This window comes from Phycodurus eques, chromosome 1 (genome assembly GCF_024500275.1).
Source record: "Phycodurus eques isolate BA_2022a chromosome 1, UOR_Pequ_1.1, whole genome shotgun sequence".
In the NCBI taxonomy this organism is placed as follows: domain Eukaryota; kingdom Metazoa; phylum Chordata; class Actinopteri; order Syngnathiformes; family Syngnathidae; genus Phycodurus; species Phycodurus eques.
In genome coordinates this window covers 12,948,720-12,966,307 of record NC_084525.1, presented here as the reverse complement: position 1 = coordinate 12,966,307, position 17,588 = coordinate 12,948,720, and the positions used below count along the sequence as shown (strand labels likewise).

The 17,588-nt window shown below is 43.7% G+C and overlaps 1 protein-coding gene across 1 annotated transcript; it reads right to left on the bottom strand.

The window, feature by feature from the left end:
* Positions 1-880: 880 nt before the first annotated feature.
* Positions 881-17,588, bottom strand: igfbp2a (insulin-like growth factor binding protein 2a). The gene is made up of 4 exons (XM_061678084.1): positions 17,194-17,588; positions 4,970-5,142; positions 3,615-3,755; positions 881-1,171 (listed from the first exon to the last, which is right to left on the bottom strand). Exons 1-4 carry the CDS (start codon positions 17,573-17,575, stop codon positions 1,007-1,009), a joined length of 861 nt encoding a protein of 286 aa, XP_061534068.1. The 5' UTR covers positions 17,576-17,588; the 3' UTR covers positions 881-1,006.

Sequence of the window (17,588 nt, the reverse complement as noted above, 5' to 3'; positions counted from 1 at the left end):
TGTGGGAGGAAACCGGAGTGCCCAGAGAAAACCCACCCAGGCACAGGGAGAACATGCATTTTTCCAGTAATTTGGGATGTAATATTGGGTTATTTATCATTCATGATTGAAACAAATGGGAGAAGCACTAGAGCGCATCTGTCAAACACAAGAGCCAGCACAGCACCTTTTATATGACAATTATACATTGATATGGTTTCACAGCCATAAAGTTCCCCTTGGGCAAACCATGACTAACATGTAGCCCGTGACAAAAAAATATTGTTTCACAGCCCTGCTAAAGTAAAGTAAGTGAAAGGTTTTCAAGTCCATCCATCCATTTTCCGTACCGCGTATCCTCGCTAGAGTCGCACGCCTGCTCGAGCCTATCCCAGCTAGCTTTGGGTAAGAGGTGAACTGACTTTGGTGCGGGCAGCGTGGGTTCAGTTCCCACTCAGTGACGGTGTGTAGGTGAGTGCGAATGGTTGTCTGTGTCTATATGTGCCCTGCGACTGACTGACTGGCGACCAGTTCAGGGTGTAGTCCACCTTTTGCCCAAAGTTAGCTGGGATAGGCTCCAGCGTCCCGCGACCCTAACCAGGATAAGTGGTGTTGAAAATGGATGGATGGATGTCATTACCATATCTTTTCATCAAGTACTATACAATATTATAGTGTGGATTTTGTCTTATTCAAAACCACATTACAAAAACTTTTGTATTTTTTATTTTTGAGGGGGTTGCTATAATGGAATAATTAATGGCATTTCTTTTCATTGCAATGAGAAAAGACAATTTGAGATACGAGCATAGTAACAGAACCTATTAAACTCGTATCTCTATGCATCACTGCCTGGTTTAAAGACAAAAAATAAATGCAAAGTAGCCAACTGAATCTACAAATCTTTTTATTACACGTTAAGTTTAACATAATGCTCTCTCTGACGGTAAACAATTGCAAGTTAACCTTGGGTACATACTTTTGTTTGTACCCATATGCTTTATAGTTCCTTTTTGTTTCATTATCATTATATCTGCTCCATGTTGGCCAGCTCCAGCTCCAGCTCCAGCTCTGGAAGGTACTGGCTGCAGTTGGGGTTGCCCCGCACAGTTGGGGCTGCTGGGATGGGTCGGCCGGTGTGGGGGCTTACACACCAGCACTCGCCCCTCTGACCATAAAGAGACATCTTGCACTGAAACAAATTTTTTTTTCAGTCAGCAGCACTGTATCACAAATTTAACTGTATTAGTATAAAATGCAAAAAAAAACAACAACAACCTCTGAATGCCTGTATAGACATTTCTAACATGATGTCACACTTATTTCTGAGGGACAGAAGACAGAGCTTTCCACTAGTAAACAAACCCTTCCATGTCATTTGACCAAGACAGAGCGACTGAGGAAAACATTTAAATGGCTTGAATGATGGTTTAGGTCATTTGGAAATGTCAGTCAAAGGGATGTAATTTTTATTTAAACAGGTAAGTTGATAAAAAAATAGACACGATGGAAATTCAGACATAGTTAACATGATCAATGAGGGACTGGCTTATTAATTGACTTTTCTGTTGCTTGGATTAATGGCACACATGCGCTCTTTTTACGCTGAAATGAATAGCGTGCTGTTGTCTACTGGCAGCCCAGCCATTACTGTATGTTTTGCTAAATTAGTCAATGACAACTCAGCCAAACATTTAATACAAACCTGTGAACAAAAGGTTTCCATAAACTTGATGATCATGGACGCCGATAGTACTGGGCATGCGACGACACATCCCCCAGATTATGGCTGCAACACGTTCCAAAAAAAGATGGGACAGGGTCATGTTTACCACTGTGTTACATCACCTTTTCTTTTAACAACATTCAATAAACGTTTGGGAACTGAGGACATTAATTGTTGAAGCTTTGTAGGTGCAATTCTTTCCCATTCTTGCTTGATGTACAGCTTCACCTGTTCAACAGTACGTGGTCTCCGTTGTCGTATTTTACGCTGCATAATGCGACACACATTTTCAATGGGAGACAGGTCTGGACTGCAGGCAGGCCAGTCTAGTACCCCCACTCTTTTACTACGTAGCGACGCTGTTGTAACATGTGCAGAATGTGGTTTGGCATTATCTTGCTGAAATTAGCAGGGGCGTCCATAAAAAAAGACATTGCTTGGATATGCATATGTTTCTTCAAAACCTGTATGTACCTTTCAGCATTAAATGGTGCCTTCACAGATGTGTAAATTACCCATGCCATTGGCACTAACACTGCCCCATACCATCACAGATGCTGGCTTTTGAACTTTGCGCCCATAATAGTCCGGATGGTTCTTTTCCTCTTTGGCCCCGAGGACCCAACGTCCACAATTTCCAAAAACAATTTGAAATGTGGACTCGTCGGACCACAGAAGACTTTTCTACTTTGCATCAGTCCATCTTAGATGAGCTCGGGCCCAGAGAAGCCGGCAGCGTTTGTGGGTGTTGATAAATGGCTTTTGATTTGCATAGTAGAGTTTCAAGTTGCACTTACGGATGTAGCACCAAACTGTATTTAGTGACATTGGTTTTCAGAAGTGTTCCTGAGCCCATGTGGTGTCATCCTTTACACATTGATGTCGGTTTTGAAGCAGTGCCGCCTGAGGGATCGAAGGTCATGGGCATTCAATGTTGGTTTTCGGCCTTTCCGCTTACATGCAGTGCTTTCTCCAAATCCTCTGAACCTTTTGATGATATTATGGACCGTAGATGATGAAATCCCTAAATTCCTTGCAAGTGTACGTTGAGGAACATTGTCCTTAAACTGTTCAACTATTTTCTCACGCACTTGTTCACAGAGGTGACACAAACAGGTGAACCTCGCCCCATCTTTGCTTGTGAATTACTGAGCAATTCAAGGAAGCTCCTTCTATACCCAATCATGGCACCCACCTGTTCCAATTAGCCTGTTCCCCTGTGGGAAGTTCTAAACAGGTGTTTGAAGAGCATTCCTCAACTTTCTCAGTCTTTTTTGCCACCTGTCCCAGCTTTGTTTGAATGTGTTGCAGCCATAAAATTCTAAGTTAATGATTATTTGCTAAAAAGAATAAGGTTAATCAGTTTGAACATTAAATATCTTGTCTTTGTAGTGTGTTCAATTAAATATAGGTTGAACATGATTTGCAAATCATTGTGTTCTGTTTTTATTTATGTTTAACACAACGTCCCAACTTCATTGGAATTGGGGTTGTATCTTCGGGCGAGAGGCGGGGTACACCCTGAACAGGTCGCCAGCCAATCGCAGGGCACATATAAACAAACAACCATTCACACTCACATTCACACCTACGGGCAATTTAGAATCTACAATCAACCTACCACGCTGCCAATGATGGAGGTTTGATTATCAGTCTGTCCCTCTAGAAATGGAAATGATACCTCCTTCTCTGTACAAATATTAATGACATCCACTTGATTTATCCTACTCACGTACAGGTTTTGCTGGATTAATCTTTATATATATATTTTTTACAATTCTTTAAAACAACTAAACCTTTTGGGGTATATGTGGCAGTGCAACCCCAAACACAACAAGAGGTATAGTCTATCACTTTTCCTGGAAGTAGCATGGTGCCTATTGCAAACAACATGAAATGGTTTATTCACCTGTTTGAGGTTATACTGCCCCCTCCTGTCGCAATTGGGGATGTGCAGGGCATAAAGGTCCTCTAGGGGACCTCGATTATCTCTGAAGGGCATCTTGGAGATCCTCTCAAGCACTTGGTCCAGCTCTTGCTGACACGGAGTCTTATACCCAAAACAAGGCACACAGTCAGCATGGGTGGGGTGGACCATTGCGGCTGCTTCAGAGAAATGTATTGATAGTACTCACTCTGAACTGGAAATCTAATAGGTTAAAGAATTGTAATTTTCCTATTGTTTCAGTTACAAAGCACGACTCATTCTGAAGGCTCTGGGCAGATTACATTTACAAGGCAGCACATAGAGGCTAAAGTCTAACGTGTATATATTGCACTGGAAGTAGTGTAGGCAAGAGAAACACTATGAAATTAATATAATTCCATGAAACAAATATTTGAATTTGGCCTGTAAATGTAGGTCTGTGCCTCTGATAGTATGTAGGTCAGCATCGAAGGCCTTGCTGGCCCTAACCACCACCACTGGATGTACTGTATGTTTGCTACAAGTTAGGCAACAAGCACCAGCACACAAGCAAGACAGCCTGAAGCAGGTGAGTTCTGTAATTGTATGTTACAGCAGCAGTCAAGTTTCTATCAATATGGCCAAATCCAGTCACACACAATTTTTCAGAGGATGGACGGATTCTTAACTTCTTTTTTTTTAAATCAAATACTGTAATTGACATCGATACCACTGGTCACTCATTATGCATGTTTCAGATTCAGATCAGTGTTAATTACTTGATGTGTTGTAAAAACAGAACTCAGTTGTCACCACACACACTTCTACAGACATTTGTGAATGGAGAAAAGACCAAGCGTGTGGTGTAGTCCAAGAAAAAAATTGCTGTTTATACTTCTTCTGTTGCAAGCCCTTCTAAACATGTTTGAGTTGTGATTTTTTGTTTTTATTATTAATTGTATTTATTTACATTAAATATGGTGTAAATATGGTATTTAGAGGTGTATAGATGGCGAAATAAGGAAAATAATAGTCGACAGTTCTCGGCAGTGTTTTTTGTTGTTTACTTTTTTGTTGTCACTGCGCAGTGTTGACAGTTACGTAACAGTTTGTGCATCCATGCATGTGGATTGTTCCTTGTATTCACTTAAATGTCAACACAGGGATAATGAATAGCTGTCACTTCAAATCTATATGTAAATAAATAGTCAGAAAATCTGATATATGCACAAGCTCTGAATTGGGCATTTAGACCTGCATTGTAAATCTAACCTTATTCCAAAAGAGGGACCTGCCTTAATAAAGGGTACATGAAGCAGACTCCATTACCAGTACATCAATTCCTGGCTTATCCTCACCTGTTTGGGTCGTGTAGGTTTAAGCTCTTCCACCTTATTGGTCTTCATTTTGGTCATCATCTCTTGACGATGTTGTCGCACAGCGCTCTCCTTGGCTCCCATCCAGGTGCCCTCCTTATTGGGTATGCGGACGTCACTCAGACCTGACTCGGACAACAGTTCCATAGTCTCACCTGTAGGAGGAGGGGAGATGACTCATAGTTAGAGACCATCTCTGATAAATTTAGGGATACAGCACTGATGAAAATAAGGCTCTTTTCTGTTCTTCAAGGTAAAACCGAAACTATGTCCCACAAAAACGTGATGTGAGTTTTTAAACAGATGACAAACGAGTCCCGTTTATGCATTTGCTGAAATGACTGAAAATGCTGTACTAGACAGGCTATAATGTCACATACAGATACGTGTCTGCCATGTTTACATTTTTAGTGTTTATGAATTAAATAATAACAGGTTTAGTGTGTATAACACACTTTGTGACCCATTATCAAATGTTGGTGTTTTAGGTTCCAAAACAGCTGTTTTTCAGTTAAAAACTGTTCCGTGTACACTGCCTTTGGGCCCTTGCCTAATTTATACAACCGTCTTATGACAAACCCTATAGGTCTAAAGTCTAGGAAGCTCCACACATGAATGCACAATTTGTGAAGGGCAAAGGCCACAATCTCTTGAACTGTATGTACATGCATCCAACCACAGAGGACCACCCCAGCAGACCCCTCCTTCTTTTTATGGGGAGTTAGGCCTCGGTGGGCTCGGATCAGCAGTATGAACAGAGGTGCAGGCCAACTGTCCAGTCTACTGCTTTAATTAATCCCCAGACAATGAGTTCCTTTCTATATCTGATCCATGACAGATTCCCAGAATGCACAAAGGCCAGAGGTGTCACGTCAAGATTCAGGTCAGCAGAGCGAATAGTGGCTCATTCACTTTTGTTTATGGAGAGCACTCAGATGGCTGTTAATGGGTCTGCTCAGGCCCAATTGGTTGGTTAAATTGCTGCACAAAAGTCCCAAGAATAAATCAGAATTTAAAAAAGAGAACCGAATTAATGTGAACATTACAGTCTGTCATTCCAATATGAGATTGATTGGCTCATAACTCAGGAGAAAGAAACAATTTTCATGTTGGATTTGACATACAGTATGTTGGTAATACTGTGAATAGAAGCACAGCCGTCAATCAACCATTTAAATCACTATGTGGAACTGGTTTTCTAAAAACTGCAGAAAAAATATGTGTTTACCTTTCATCTCAAAGCACCGTTTAGACATGTTCTGGCATGCTTACATGTACACACAAACGCATGCACGCATACACTCATTAACAAGCATATATACAGTATATTTACATGCATCTCGCTCACCAACAAATGGTAAATGTATTTCACATACTGTATATGCAGCCCTATAAAAAAAATCCTCAATGAACATTTACAGTGTCAGCTCATTCACACATCTGCACAATTATTAATGATGCCATGAAAGAAAAGTTCAATGCTCATTCAGAGACTTAAAGTGTAGCATTAAGAGCATCCAAAGGTGATGCGTATTGCTCATGCATGCTTGGATGGGTCTGCTTCCGGAACTGACAAATCAAACTGGCAACATGGGAGATGACTACAACTAAGCATTTTTATGAAACCTTAAATGATCCCTGCACCGGAATGGTGTTGTCTGGCTCACAGTTGTCAAGTTTGGCAAGTCCGGGTGCTCTGGCTTCCTCCCAGATTCCCAAAACATACAAACTAGGTTCATTTAATGTGCCCAGCAATTGGCTGGCGATCAGTCCAGTGTGTATCCCATCTCTCACTCAAAGTCAGCTAGGTGACCCTACTGATGACAAGCACAATAGAAATGGATGTACAGTATGGATGGATAAAATGAGCCCTGTGGCGATGGTGCAGCAGTAGCAAAGCGGTGTTTGTACAGTTTTAAATCAGTCTTTAGAACAGAGGAGGGTGAAAGGTTATTCTGCTTCTCGGTACAAGCACAAAACTTCGAGGCACAGCTACTTGTAAAGTTCCCTCCTTGATTGGGAGTAGAGGAGGTGGCAGGGGTCTATGGCACTGTTTTTGGAGAAGTCTGCGGTGGTGGGGTGGAGGATTCTTTTTGGGAAGGATTATCTCTGGGCTATTTCAGTCCTGCAGGCTTCGACTGGACAGGAATGCCTCTTGTTAGCTAACCATGTTATTTCAGATGGCACTGCTGTTTCTTTCCACTCTGGCTCTCACTTCCAGGATCACTGATGTACTTGACATTGTTACCGCTCCATACAGACAAATATGGGGTTATTGGGGTATAGGTTGTTTGTTGCATAAATCATAATGATCTAGGCGACAGACAGAGGTTGCATTGTGTCTTACTACTATGTTGTATGTATATTGTATGGATACAAATGTTTCTCTCTGTCTCATTGTATTGTAACTAAAAGTCTTTGTTGTATGTTCAGAATCAGAATCATCTTTATTTGCCAAGTATGTCCAAAAAACACACAAGGAATTTGTCTCCGGAAGTTGGAGCCACTCTAGTACGACAACAGACAGTCAATTGGCAGAGAACACTTTGAGACATAATGACATTGACAAAAAGACAGTCACCGAGCAATAAAGGGTTAATAGTTATCTGGTAATGCCGGTACATATATATATATATTTTTTTTTGACAATTGTACAAAGATGCAGAGTCCTCTAGAACTTAGTTTGAATGACTAATATCGCAATAATCCGGTGCAATGACCATTGTGCAAAGGGCGCCGAGACTTCAAAGAGTGTATGCAGTTTAAAGTGACGAGTAGCGCAATAATCTGGGACAATGTTGATTGTGCAAATGTTGCAGATACTCCACAGTCAGTGTGCAAATGGAGCAGATGCTTTTCTGGCATGAGTGGCCAGTATTGGTCAACAGCAGATATGCAAATAGTGCAGCGTGGCAGGACTACTACAGTGAGTGCACGAGAAATATATAATTGGCCCCACAGAAATGTGACGACGAACTCAAGCCAAACAAAAAATTGCCAGCATGTTGGAATAGAGTTGTAGGTTAGGTGTTTAAGAAGTTGATCGCAAGAGGGAAGCTGTTGGAATGTCTGCTAGTTCTAGTTTGCATTGATCGGTAGCGCCTACCTGAGGGAAGGAGCTGGAAGAGCTGGTGACCGGGATGTGGAGGGTCCGAGAGGATTTTGCACGCTCTTGTCTTAGTTCTGGCAGCGTGCAAGTCCTCAAGGGTGGGTAGGGGGGCACCGACAATCCTTTCAGCAGTTTTGATTGTCCGTTACAGTCGGAGTTTGTCCTTTTTTGCAGCAGCACCTAACGAGACTGTGATGGAAAAACACAGGACTGATTCGATGACCGCTGTGTAGAACTGCCTCAGCAGCTCCCGTGGCAAGCCGTGCTTTCTCAGAAGCCGCAGGAAGTACATCCTATGCTGGGCCTTTTTGAGGACGGAGTTGATGTTGACCGCCCACTTCAGGTCCTGAGAGATTGTAATTCCCAGGAACTTGAAGGTCTCGACGGTTGACACAAGGCAGCTGGACAGCGTGAGGGGACAGCTGTGGTGAAGGTTGTCTCCTGAAGTCCACGATCATCTCTACAGTCTTGAGCGTGTTCACCTCCAGGTTGTGTCGGCCGCACCACAGCTCCAGCCGCTCCACTTCCTGTCGATATGCAGACTCATCACCGTCCTTGATGAGGCCAATGACAGTAGTGTCTTCTGCAAACTTGAGGAGTTTGACAGCCGGGTGCGCTGAGGTGCAGTCGTTCGTGTAGAGAGAGAAGAGCAGCGGAGAGAGGACACAACCTTGGGGTGCCCCAGTGCTGATGCTGCGTGTGGATAAGGTGGTCTCTCCCAGCCTCACCTGCCGTGTCCTGCCCGTCAGGAAGCTGTAAATCCATTGGCAGATGGCAGGTAAGACGCTGAGCTGGAGAAGCTTGGATGAAAGGAGTTCAGGGATGATGGTGTTGAACACTGAGCTGAAGTCCACGAACAGGATCCTCGCATAAGTCCCTGCACTATCGAGGTGTTCAAGGTTGAAGTGTAGTCCCATGTTGACTGCATCATCCGCAGACCTGTTCGCTCGGTAGGCAAACTGCAGGGGGTCCAGCAGGGGACCTGTGACGCTCTTGAGGTGGTCCAGCACGAGACGTTCAAAGGACTTCATGACCACAGATGTCAAGGCGACAGGCCTGTAGTCATTTAGACCCGAGATTGCAGGTTTCTTGGGGATTGGAATGATGGTGGAGCGTTTGGTACTTCGCACAGTTCCAGAGATCTATTGAAGATCTGAATAAAGACTGGCGCGAGCTGGTCCGCGCAGACTTTGAGGCAGGATGGGGACACATGGTCTGGGGCTGCCGTTTTGTTAATATTTTGTTGTTTGAAGATGCGTCTCACATCCTGTTCGTGGATGGTAAACGCAGAAGTCAGAGGTGTGATTGGAGTCGGGGGTGCGGCCGGATGGGTGTGGGGTGTGAAAGTGTCCTTTTCAAATCTGCAGTAGAAGGTATTCAAGTCGTTGGCTAGTGAGCTATTGTTCTCAGTTTGGGGGGATCGTTGCTTGTAATTAGTCAGCAATTGGAATGCATGCCAGACTGATTTAGAGTCGTTAGCGCTAAACTGTTTTTCCAACTTTGCTGCATAGTTCCTCTTTGCAATGTTAATTTCTTTAGTCAGCAGGTTTCTAGCGCAATTATACACGGCCCTGTCCCCGCTCTGATATGCGTCTGATGACTTTGTTGGTACACACACATCTTTACAGAAATTTTTTTTTCTTTACAGAAATTGATATAGGATGTGACAGTGTCCGTATATTCATCCAGGCTACCCGCTGAATTTTCAAAGACACTCCAGTCTGTGCAGTCTAAACAGCTTTGAAGTTCCATCTTTGCTTCATTGGTCCACTTTTTTCACTGTTTTCACTGTAGGCTTCGCGCATTTAAGTTCTTGCCTGTACGACGGTATTAAGTGAATTAAGCAGTGATCAGACGAGCCCAGGGCTGCACAAGGTATAGCACGGTATGCGTTTTTTACTGTAGTATAGCAGTGGTCTAAAATGCTATTTTCCCTGGTCGGACAGTTGATGTGCTGCTTGTATTTAGGGAGTTTGTGGTTGAGTTTAGCTTTGTTAAAGTCCCCGAGAATAATGACGGGTGAGCCCAGGTGTTTTTTTTCAATTTCGTTGACTTGTTCGGCGAGCGTTAGCAGTGCAGCGTTCGTGTTAGCTTGAGGCGGGATATAGGCACCAGCGAGAATGAATGATGCGAACTCACGCGGCGAGTAGAATGGCTTACAGTTAAAAAACAACGACTCCAAATGCGGGCTGCAGTGTGTGCTGAGTTCCGTGACGTCCATACAACATTTTTCGTTGATATAGAAGCATATCCCGCCGCCTTTTGTTTTCCCCGATAATTCTGCAATGCGGTCCGCTCGGTGAAGATGGAAACCCGGAAGCATGACGGCGAAATCGGGTACAGCCTCACAAAGCCAGGTCTCCGTAAAACACATGGCGGCGGAACGTCCGAAGTCTTTACTGGTCTTTAACAGAAGATGAAGCTCGTCCATTTTGTTGGGTAGGGAGCGTACATTCGCGAGGCGGATCGACGGGAACGCCAATCTGTATCCTCTCTTGCGGAGTTTCACCTGGATGCCGGCTCGCTTCCCTCTGTGGCGTCGCCTGCACCTCCATGCGCCGAAAACCGCGGACGCCGCTGCGGTGAGTAACTCGTGGAAAAAACTGAGTGGATTTGCAAAAGTTGGTGAAAGAAAGTCCGGAGTAGCCTCCTTGATGGTTAGCAAGTCTCCTCTTGTGTAAGTGAGTCGTGTAATGTTTCCAAAGACGAACGAAAAACACAAAAACAAAAACAATACTAGAGAGCGCGTGACCACATATGAGTTTCAGACTCATATAATGTGGAAGGAATCTCGATAAAACGGACCACGAAATAATGGACATTGGATAAAACGGGCCGTCGAGATTGAACAATGTGTCCAAAAATGGTTTCCATTTGCCGCTTAAAATGCTGTTGACAAAGTCTGTTAGTTCCAGAATTGGCCACTGTTGTTTACTGGCGCTGTGGTACAATGCAGGCACAGAATGGGACTGACATATTTCCGGGTCACCGAAACACAATATTATTCGATAGAATTTTGAAAGACTTTGTCCCCGTGTCTATGTGGCGGCTTTGTTGAATGTGGGGCAATTACGTGACGGCCATGTGACAATGCTTAGAGAATACTAGGCCCCTACTCAAATTGTTATATTTTTGCATAGTTTCCCCACTTTAATGTTTAGGATCATCAAACAAGTGTAAAAAAAAAAAATCAGACAAATACAGTGGGGGAAAAAAAGTATTTAGTCAGCCACCAATTGTGCAAGTTCTTCCACTTAAAAAGATGAGAGAGGCCTGTAGTTTTCATCATAAGTATACCTCACCTATGAGAGACAAAATGAGAAGAAGAAAAATCCAGAAAATCATAGTCTGATTTTTAAAGACTTTATTAGCAGATTATGGTGGAATATAACTGTTTTGTCACCAACAAACAAGCAAGATTTCTGGCTCTCACAGACCTGTAACTTCTTCTTTAAGAGGCTCCTCTTTCGTCCACTCGTTACCTGTATTAATGGCACCTGTTTGAACTCGTTGTGAGTATAAAAGACATCTGTCCACAACCGCACACAGTCACACTCCAAACTCCACTGTGGCCAAGACAAAAGAGCTGTCAAAGGACACCAGAAACAAAATTGTAGACCTGCACCAGGCTGGGAAGACTGAATCTTACTCAATACGTAAGCAGCTTGGTGTGAAGAAATCAACTGCGGGAGCAATTATTAGAAAATGGAAGACATACAAGACCACTGATAATCTCCTTTGATCTGGGGCTCCACGCAAGATCTCACCCCGTGGGGTCAAAATGATCGCAAGAACGGTGAGCAAAAATCCCAGAATCACATGGGGGGGACCTAGTGAATGACCTGCAGAAAGCTGGGACCAAAGTAACAAAGTCTACCATCAGTAACACACTAGGCCGCCAGGGACTAAAATCCTGCAGTGCCAGAAGTGTCCCCCTGCTTAAGCCAGTACATATCCAGGCCCGTCCGAAGTTTGCAAAAGAGCATTTGGATGATCCAGAAGAGGGTTGGGAGAATGTCATGTGGTCAGACGAAACCAAAATAGAACTTTTTTGGTAAAAACTAAACTTGTTGTGTTGGAAGGAGAAAGAATGCTGAGTTGCATCCGAATAACACCATACCTACTGTGAAGCATGAGGGTGGAAACATGCTTTGGGGCTGTTTTTCTGCAAAGGGACCAGGACGACTGATCCGTGTAAGGGAAAGAATGAATGGGGCCATGTATCATGAGATTTTGAGTGAAAACCTCCTTCCATTAGGAAGGGCATTGAAGATGAAACGTGGCTGGGTCTTTCAGCGTGACAATGATCCCCAAACACACCGCCTGGGCAACGAAGGAGTGGCTTCGTAGGAAGCATTTCAAGGTCCTGGAGTGGCCTAGCCAGTCTCCAGAGCTCACCCCATAGAAAATCTCTGGAGGGAGTTGAAGGTCTGTGTTGTCCAGTGACAGTCCCAAAACATCACTGCTCTAGAGGAGATCTGCATGGAGGAATGGGCCAAAATACCAGCAACAGTGTGTGAAAACCTTGTGAAAAAAAACGTTTGACCTCTGTCATTGCCAACAAAGCGTATATAACAAAGTATTGAGATTAACTTTTGTTATTCACCAAATACTTATTTTCCACTATAATTTGCTAATAAATTCTTTAAAAATCAGACAATGTGATTTTCTGGATTTCCCCCCCCACCCCCCCTCATTTTATCTCTCATAGGTGAGGTATACAATGCACAATTGGTGGCTGACTAAATACTTTTTAAAATGCTGTTTTTAAGTGGTGATTTCCTGAATTAAGGGGAAAAAAACTATTCAAATTTACCAGGCCATGTGTGAAAACGTAATGGCTCCCTAAACCAAATAATTGGTTGGGCCATCCACAACAACTGAAATTACGCGTTTTCTATAACGGGCAATGAGTCTTTCACAACTCTATTTTGGCCCACTCGTCTTTGTAGAATTGTTTGAATTCAGCAAAAATTTAGAGTTTTCAAGCATGAGTGGCCATTTTAAGGTAATGCCACTGCATTTCAATTGGATTCAAGTCTGGACTTTGACTAGGCCACTGCAAAATCTGGACGGTGGTACGGGGGATGACTGGCTAGAGCATCTGCCTCACAGTTCTGAGGACCGGGGTTCAATCCGAGGCCCTGCCTGTGTGGAGTTTGCATGTTCTCCCCGTGCCTGCGTGGGTTTTCTCCGGGCGCTCCGTTTTCCTCCCACATCCCAAAAACATGCATGGTAATTAACAACTCTAAATTGCCCGTAGGTGTGAATGTAAGTGCAAATGGTTGTTTGTTTATATGTGCCCTGCGATTGGCTGGCAACCAGTTCTGGGTGCACCCCGCCTCCTGCCCGATGATAGCTGGGATAGGCTCTAGCACGCCCGGGACCCCAGTGAGGATAAGCCGCTCAGAAAATGGATGGATGGATGGATCCTGTTGCAGAACCCAAGTATGCTACAGATTGAGGTCACAAACTGATGGCTGAACATTCTCCTTCAGGATTCTCTGGTAAAGACCAAAATTCATGGTTTCATGAATCACAGCTCAATCAGGTTTACCAGGTCCTGAAGAACGAAGGAGCCCAAGACCATCACACTACCACCACCATGTTTGACTGTTGGTATGATGTTCTTTTTCTTAAATGCTGTGCTACATTTACGCCAGATGTACAAGACACACATCTTCCAAAAAGCTCAACTTTCATCTTGTCAGTCCATATAATATTCTCCCAAAAGTCTTTGGAATCATTCAAATGTTTTTTTGTTTTTTTTTGCAAAAGTAAGATGAGCCTTTGTCTTCTTTTTGGTCAGCAGTGATTTTTGTCTTTGAACTCTGCCATGGTTGCCATTTTTGCCCAGTTTCCTCCTTATTGTTGTGTCATGAACACTGACCTAACTGAGGCAAGGGCGGCCTGCAGTTCTTTCGAGGTTGTCCTGAGTTCCTTCATGTCCACCTGGATGAGTCATTGCTGTTCTCTTGGGGTAATCTTTGTAGGCCAGCCACTCTTGGCAAGATTCATCACTGTTCCATGTTTCCCCACATGAGGATAATGGCTGTCCCTATGTGTTCAAGGAATCCTAACGCTTTAGAAATGACTTTCATAACCCTTTGCAGACAGATAGATTACTTTATATCTTGACTGTTTTGGAATTTCTTTGGATCGTGTCCTTTTATTGCAGCTTTTTTAGATCTTTTGTCCGACTTGATTTTGTCGGGACAGATTTGAGTGATTTCTTGATTGGACAGGTCTAGAGGTAATCAGGCATGGGAGTGATCAGTGAAAATTAAACAAAAATTGTGATTAGCCACAATTAATTCATGATTTAAGAGGGGGGTAATTACTTTTTTACACAGAACCAGGTAACTGAATATTTTTTTTCCCCTTAATAAATGTAAATACCAAATGCTGTTTAAAAACAGCATTTTAAGTTCACTTAGATTGTATTTTCTGATATTTATATTTGTTTGATGATCTTAAAGATGAAAGTGGGGAAACTAAGCAAAAATATAGGAATTTGAGAAGGGGGCCAATGCTTTTTCACGGCACAATATCTATTGTATCATGTATGTAGAGCAGAAATAGAGGCTACAGCGTTAACTCTGAGGAGTACAAAACACGAGTCCTTGGAGTCTGGAACATCCTATTTTTGGTACAGTTATCATTTTTTTGGCAAGTCGTTTGGCTTGGCAACAGATTTGGAACTAGGAAGCACACTAATTCCTCAGGGCTCATTGAAATCGACTCGCCTATGAGGAGTACTGTATGTATTTACAATAACTTTGGGCGATATAGGCCATGAAAAACCTACAAAATAATATTTCTTTTACTTTACAGTAATATGGGTGCATATGGCCTAAAAAAAAGTGCTTAAATGTCACGGACAACCGGCTATATCGGAAGACCCCCTCTCTCTCAGGACGGGAAGTGGGAGTTCAACATCAACTCCATCCTCAAAAAGGCCCAGCAGAGGATGTACTTCCTGCGGCTTCTGAGGAAGCACAGCCTGCCACAGGAGCTGTTGAGCCAGTTCTGCGCAGCGGTCATCGAATCAGTTCTGTGTTCCTCCATCACAGTCTGGTTTGGTGCTGCTACAAAAAAGGACAAACTCCGACTGCAACGGACAATCAAAAGTGCTGAAAAGACTGCCGGTACCCCCCTACCCACCCTTGAGGACTTGCATGCTGCCAGAACTAAGACAATAGCATGAAAAATCCTCTTGGACCCTCCACATCCTGGTCACCAGCTCTTCCAGCTCCTTCCCTCAGGTAGGCGCGACCGAACAATGAAAACTAAAACGAGCAGACATTCCAACAGCTTCTTCCCTCTTGGCATTAACTTCTTAAACAGTTAATTTACAATGCCATTGCAACATGCTGCCAATTTGTTTGAGTTTGTTGTCACATTTCTGTCAGGCCAATTATACATTACTCGTGCACTCACTGTAGTAGTCTCGCCACGCTGCACTATTTGCATATCTGTTGTTGACCAATACTGGCCACTCATGTGCCTGAGTAGCATATGCACCATTTGCACAATTGACTGAGTAGTATCTGCACCATTTGCACAATCGACATTGTCCCAGATTATCGCACTACTAGTCACTTTAAACTGCATACACTCCTTGAAGTCTCGGCGCCCTTTGCACAGTGGTCATTGCATCGGACTATTGCGCTATTAGTCATTCAAACTGCTCCCATTGCTAGAGAACTCTGCATCTTTTTGCACAATTGTCAAAAAAATAAATACAAAATTGGACCGGCATTACCAGATTACTAGCGACCTTTTATTGCTCAGTGACTGTTTTTCTCAATGTCTTTATGTCTCAAAAGTATTCTCTGTCAATTGACTGTCTGTTGTCGCACTAGAGCGGCCCCAACTACTGGGAGACAAATTCCTTGTGTGTTTTTGACATACTTGGCAAAATAAAGATGATTCTGATCACCATTTTGCATGTGTACACAGAAAAGATGCCGCTTACAAACACTTCACAGAAACAACTCAAACAACCAAAATGACAAAATGTAAAAGGCCCTTATCAATCATTATTGTTATTATTATCATTATTATTATATTGACATGATAACTCTTTAGCAGGAGACATTCATTCAACAAGGAGAAGATGCTGCGCATATCCTCGCATCCTTGTATAACAACCAAGTGAGGCTGTTGGAAGCCTTGTGCGCCTTCTGATTCATCGCCTTCACTTAAGATGGCTTCTGCGTGAGGTTGCATCAAGGACTAACTAAATCATGATGACTGCTGATTATCAAAGGAATATTTATTCTCCAGCACACGAGCTCCAAAATAAGCGTATCATTCTGGCAAAGCATTAAAAAAAAAAAAAAACGGCAACTCGACAAGCTTCAATGACGGCCTCAGAATCAGCCAAATAATGAGGCTGTTTACTTTTCCTCTTCGCAGTGACCCATCCTTGTACAAACACAAAGCACATGAGCCTCACTGGAGTCCTCATGCACACACAGTCGGCCCATTTTCAAGGTAGACCACAGTGTATGCTTACTCCAGGTCAAAGCCTAAAGTCCAGCTTTTCCAAACAATGCAACATTCCTCCTGCTGTCTCCCGGCTCTCTCCACTCCCTCAAGGAATTGTCAACATCAACATTGGGATTTTTTTCTAGCACCAAAGAGTGCAGCTTGTGAGAATTCTGACCAATACCTTGGCTCGCAGGTTTAAAGACAGATTTCTAGAGATGGTGAAAGAGTGGAGGGCCTGGGGGCGACTGTTCCTTTTGTCTTCTGCAAGCTCATGTGCACTTCACCCAGGTCTGTGCAACAAGGACTTGCACGTGATCAGTGTTTCGGGAAAAAGACATTATTGAATGAAGGAGACACGACTAATTAATGCTGTAAATTAGCAACAAGCATCTGTATACTGTAAGTGCCTTGTTCTATTGCGACCAAGACAGTGTATTTTAAATAAGCAGAAGTCGTTTAATTTTGACATATGATAAATAGCCCATCAATGTTGATTATTGCTCATTTTGGGGACTCAGCTCTCATATTTTATATTCGGATTTTATTTTTCTCTCTTACAAACTGATTCAATGCTGACAGGACTGACAAAAGACGGACTGACCGCTGGTCTGCTCCCGGTGCTCCTGGCTCGTGGTTTCAGTGTCGACCGTGTGCCGGCACAGGCCCTGGCCCTGCATCAGTTGCTCCAGGGGAAGCTCCGAGTCGGGCGACGGGTAGCATCGCAAGCCAGCAACACACCTCGGGGTGTACACGCCGCACGTCTCGCCCTCCTGCCGGGCGCACACAGGGCAGCACCCGCAGCCCGGCTCGCGCACGATCTCGGCGCAAGGCTCGCTGAACCGCGGACAGAGAGCCTGGCGCTCCGCGGTGCACGCCGGGCAGCGGAAGACCATCTCCGCCAGCGAGGCGCCGGCGAGGGACGCGGTGATGACCAGCAGGCTGTGGAGCTTGAGCATTGTTATTTGCCGTGGGTTTTGTGGCATTATCGTGGGCTGG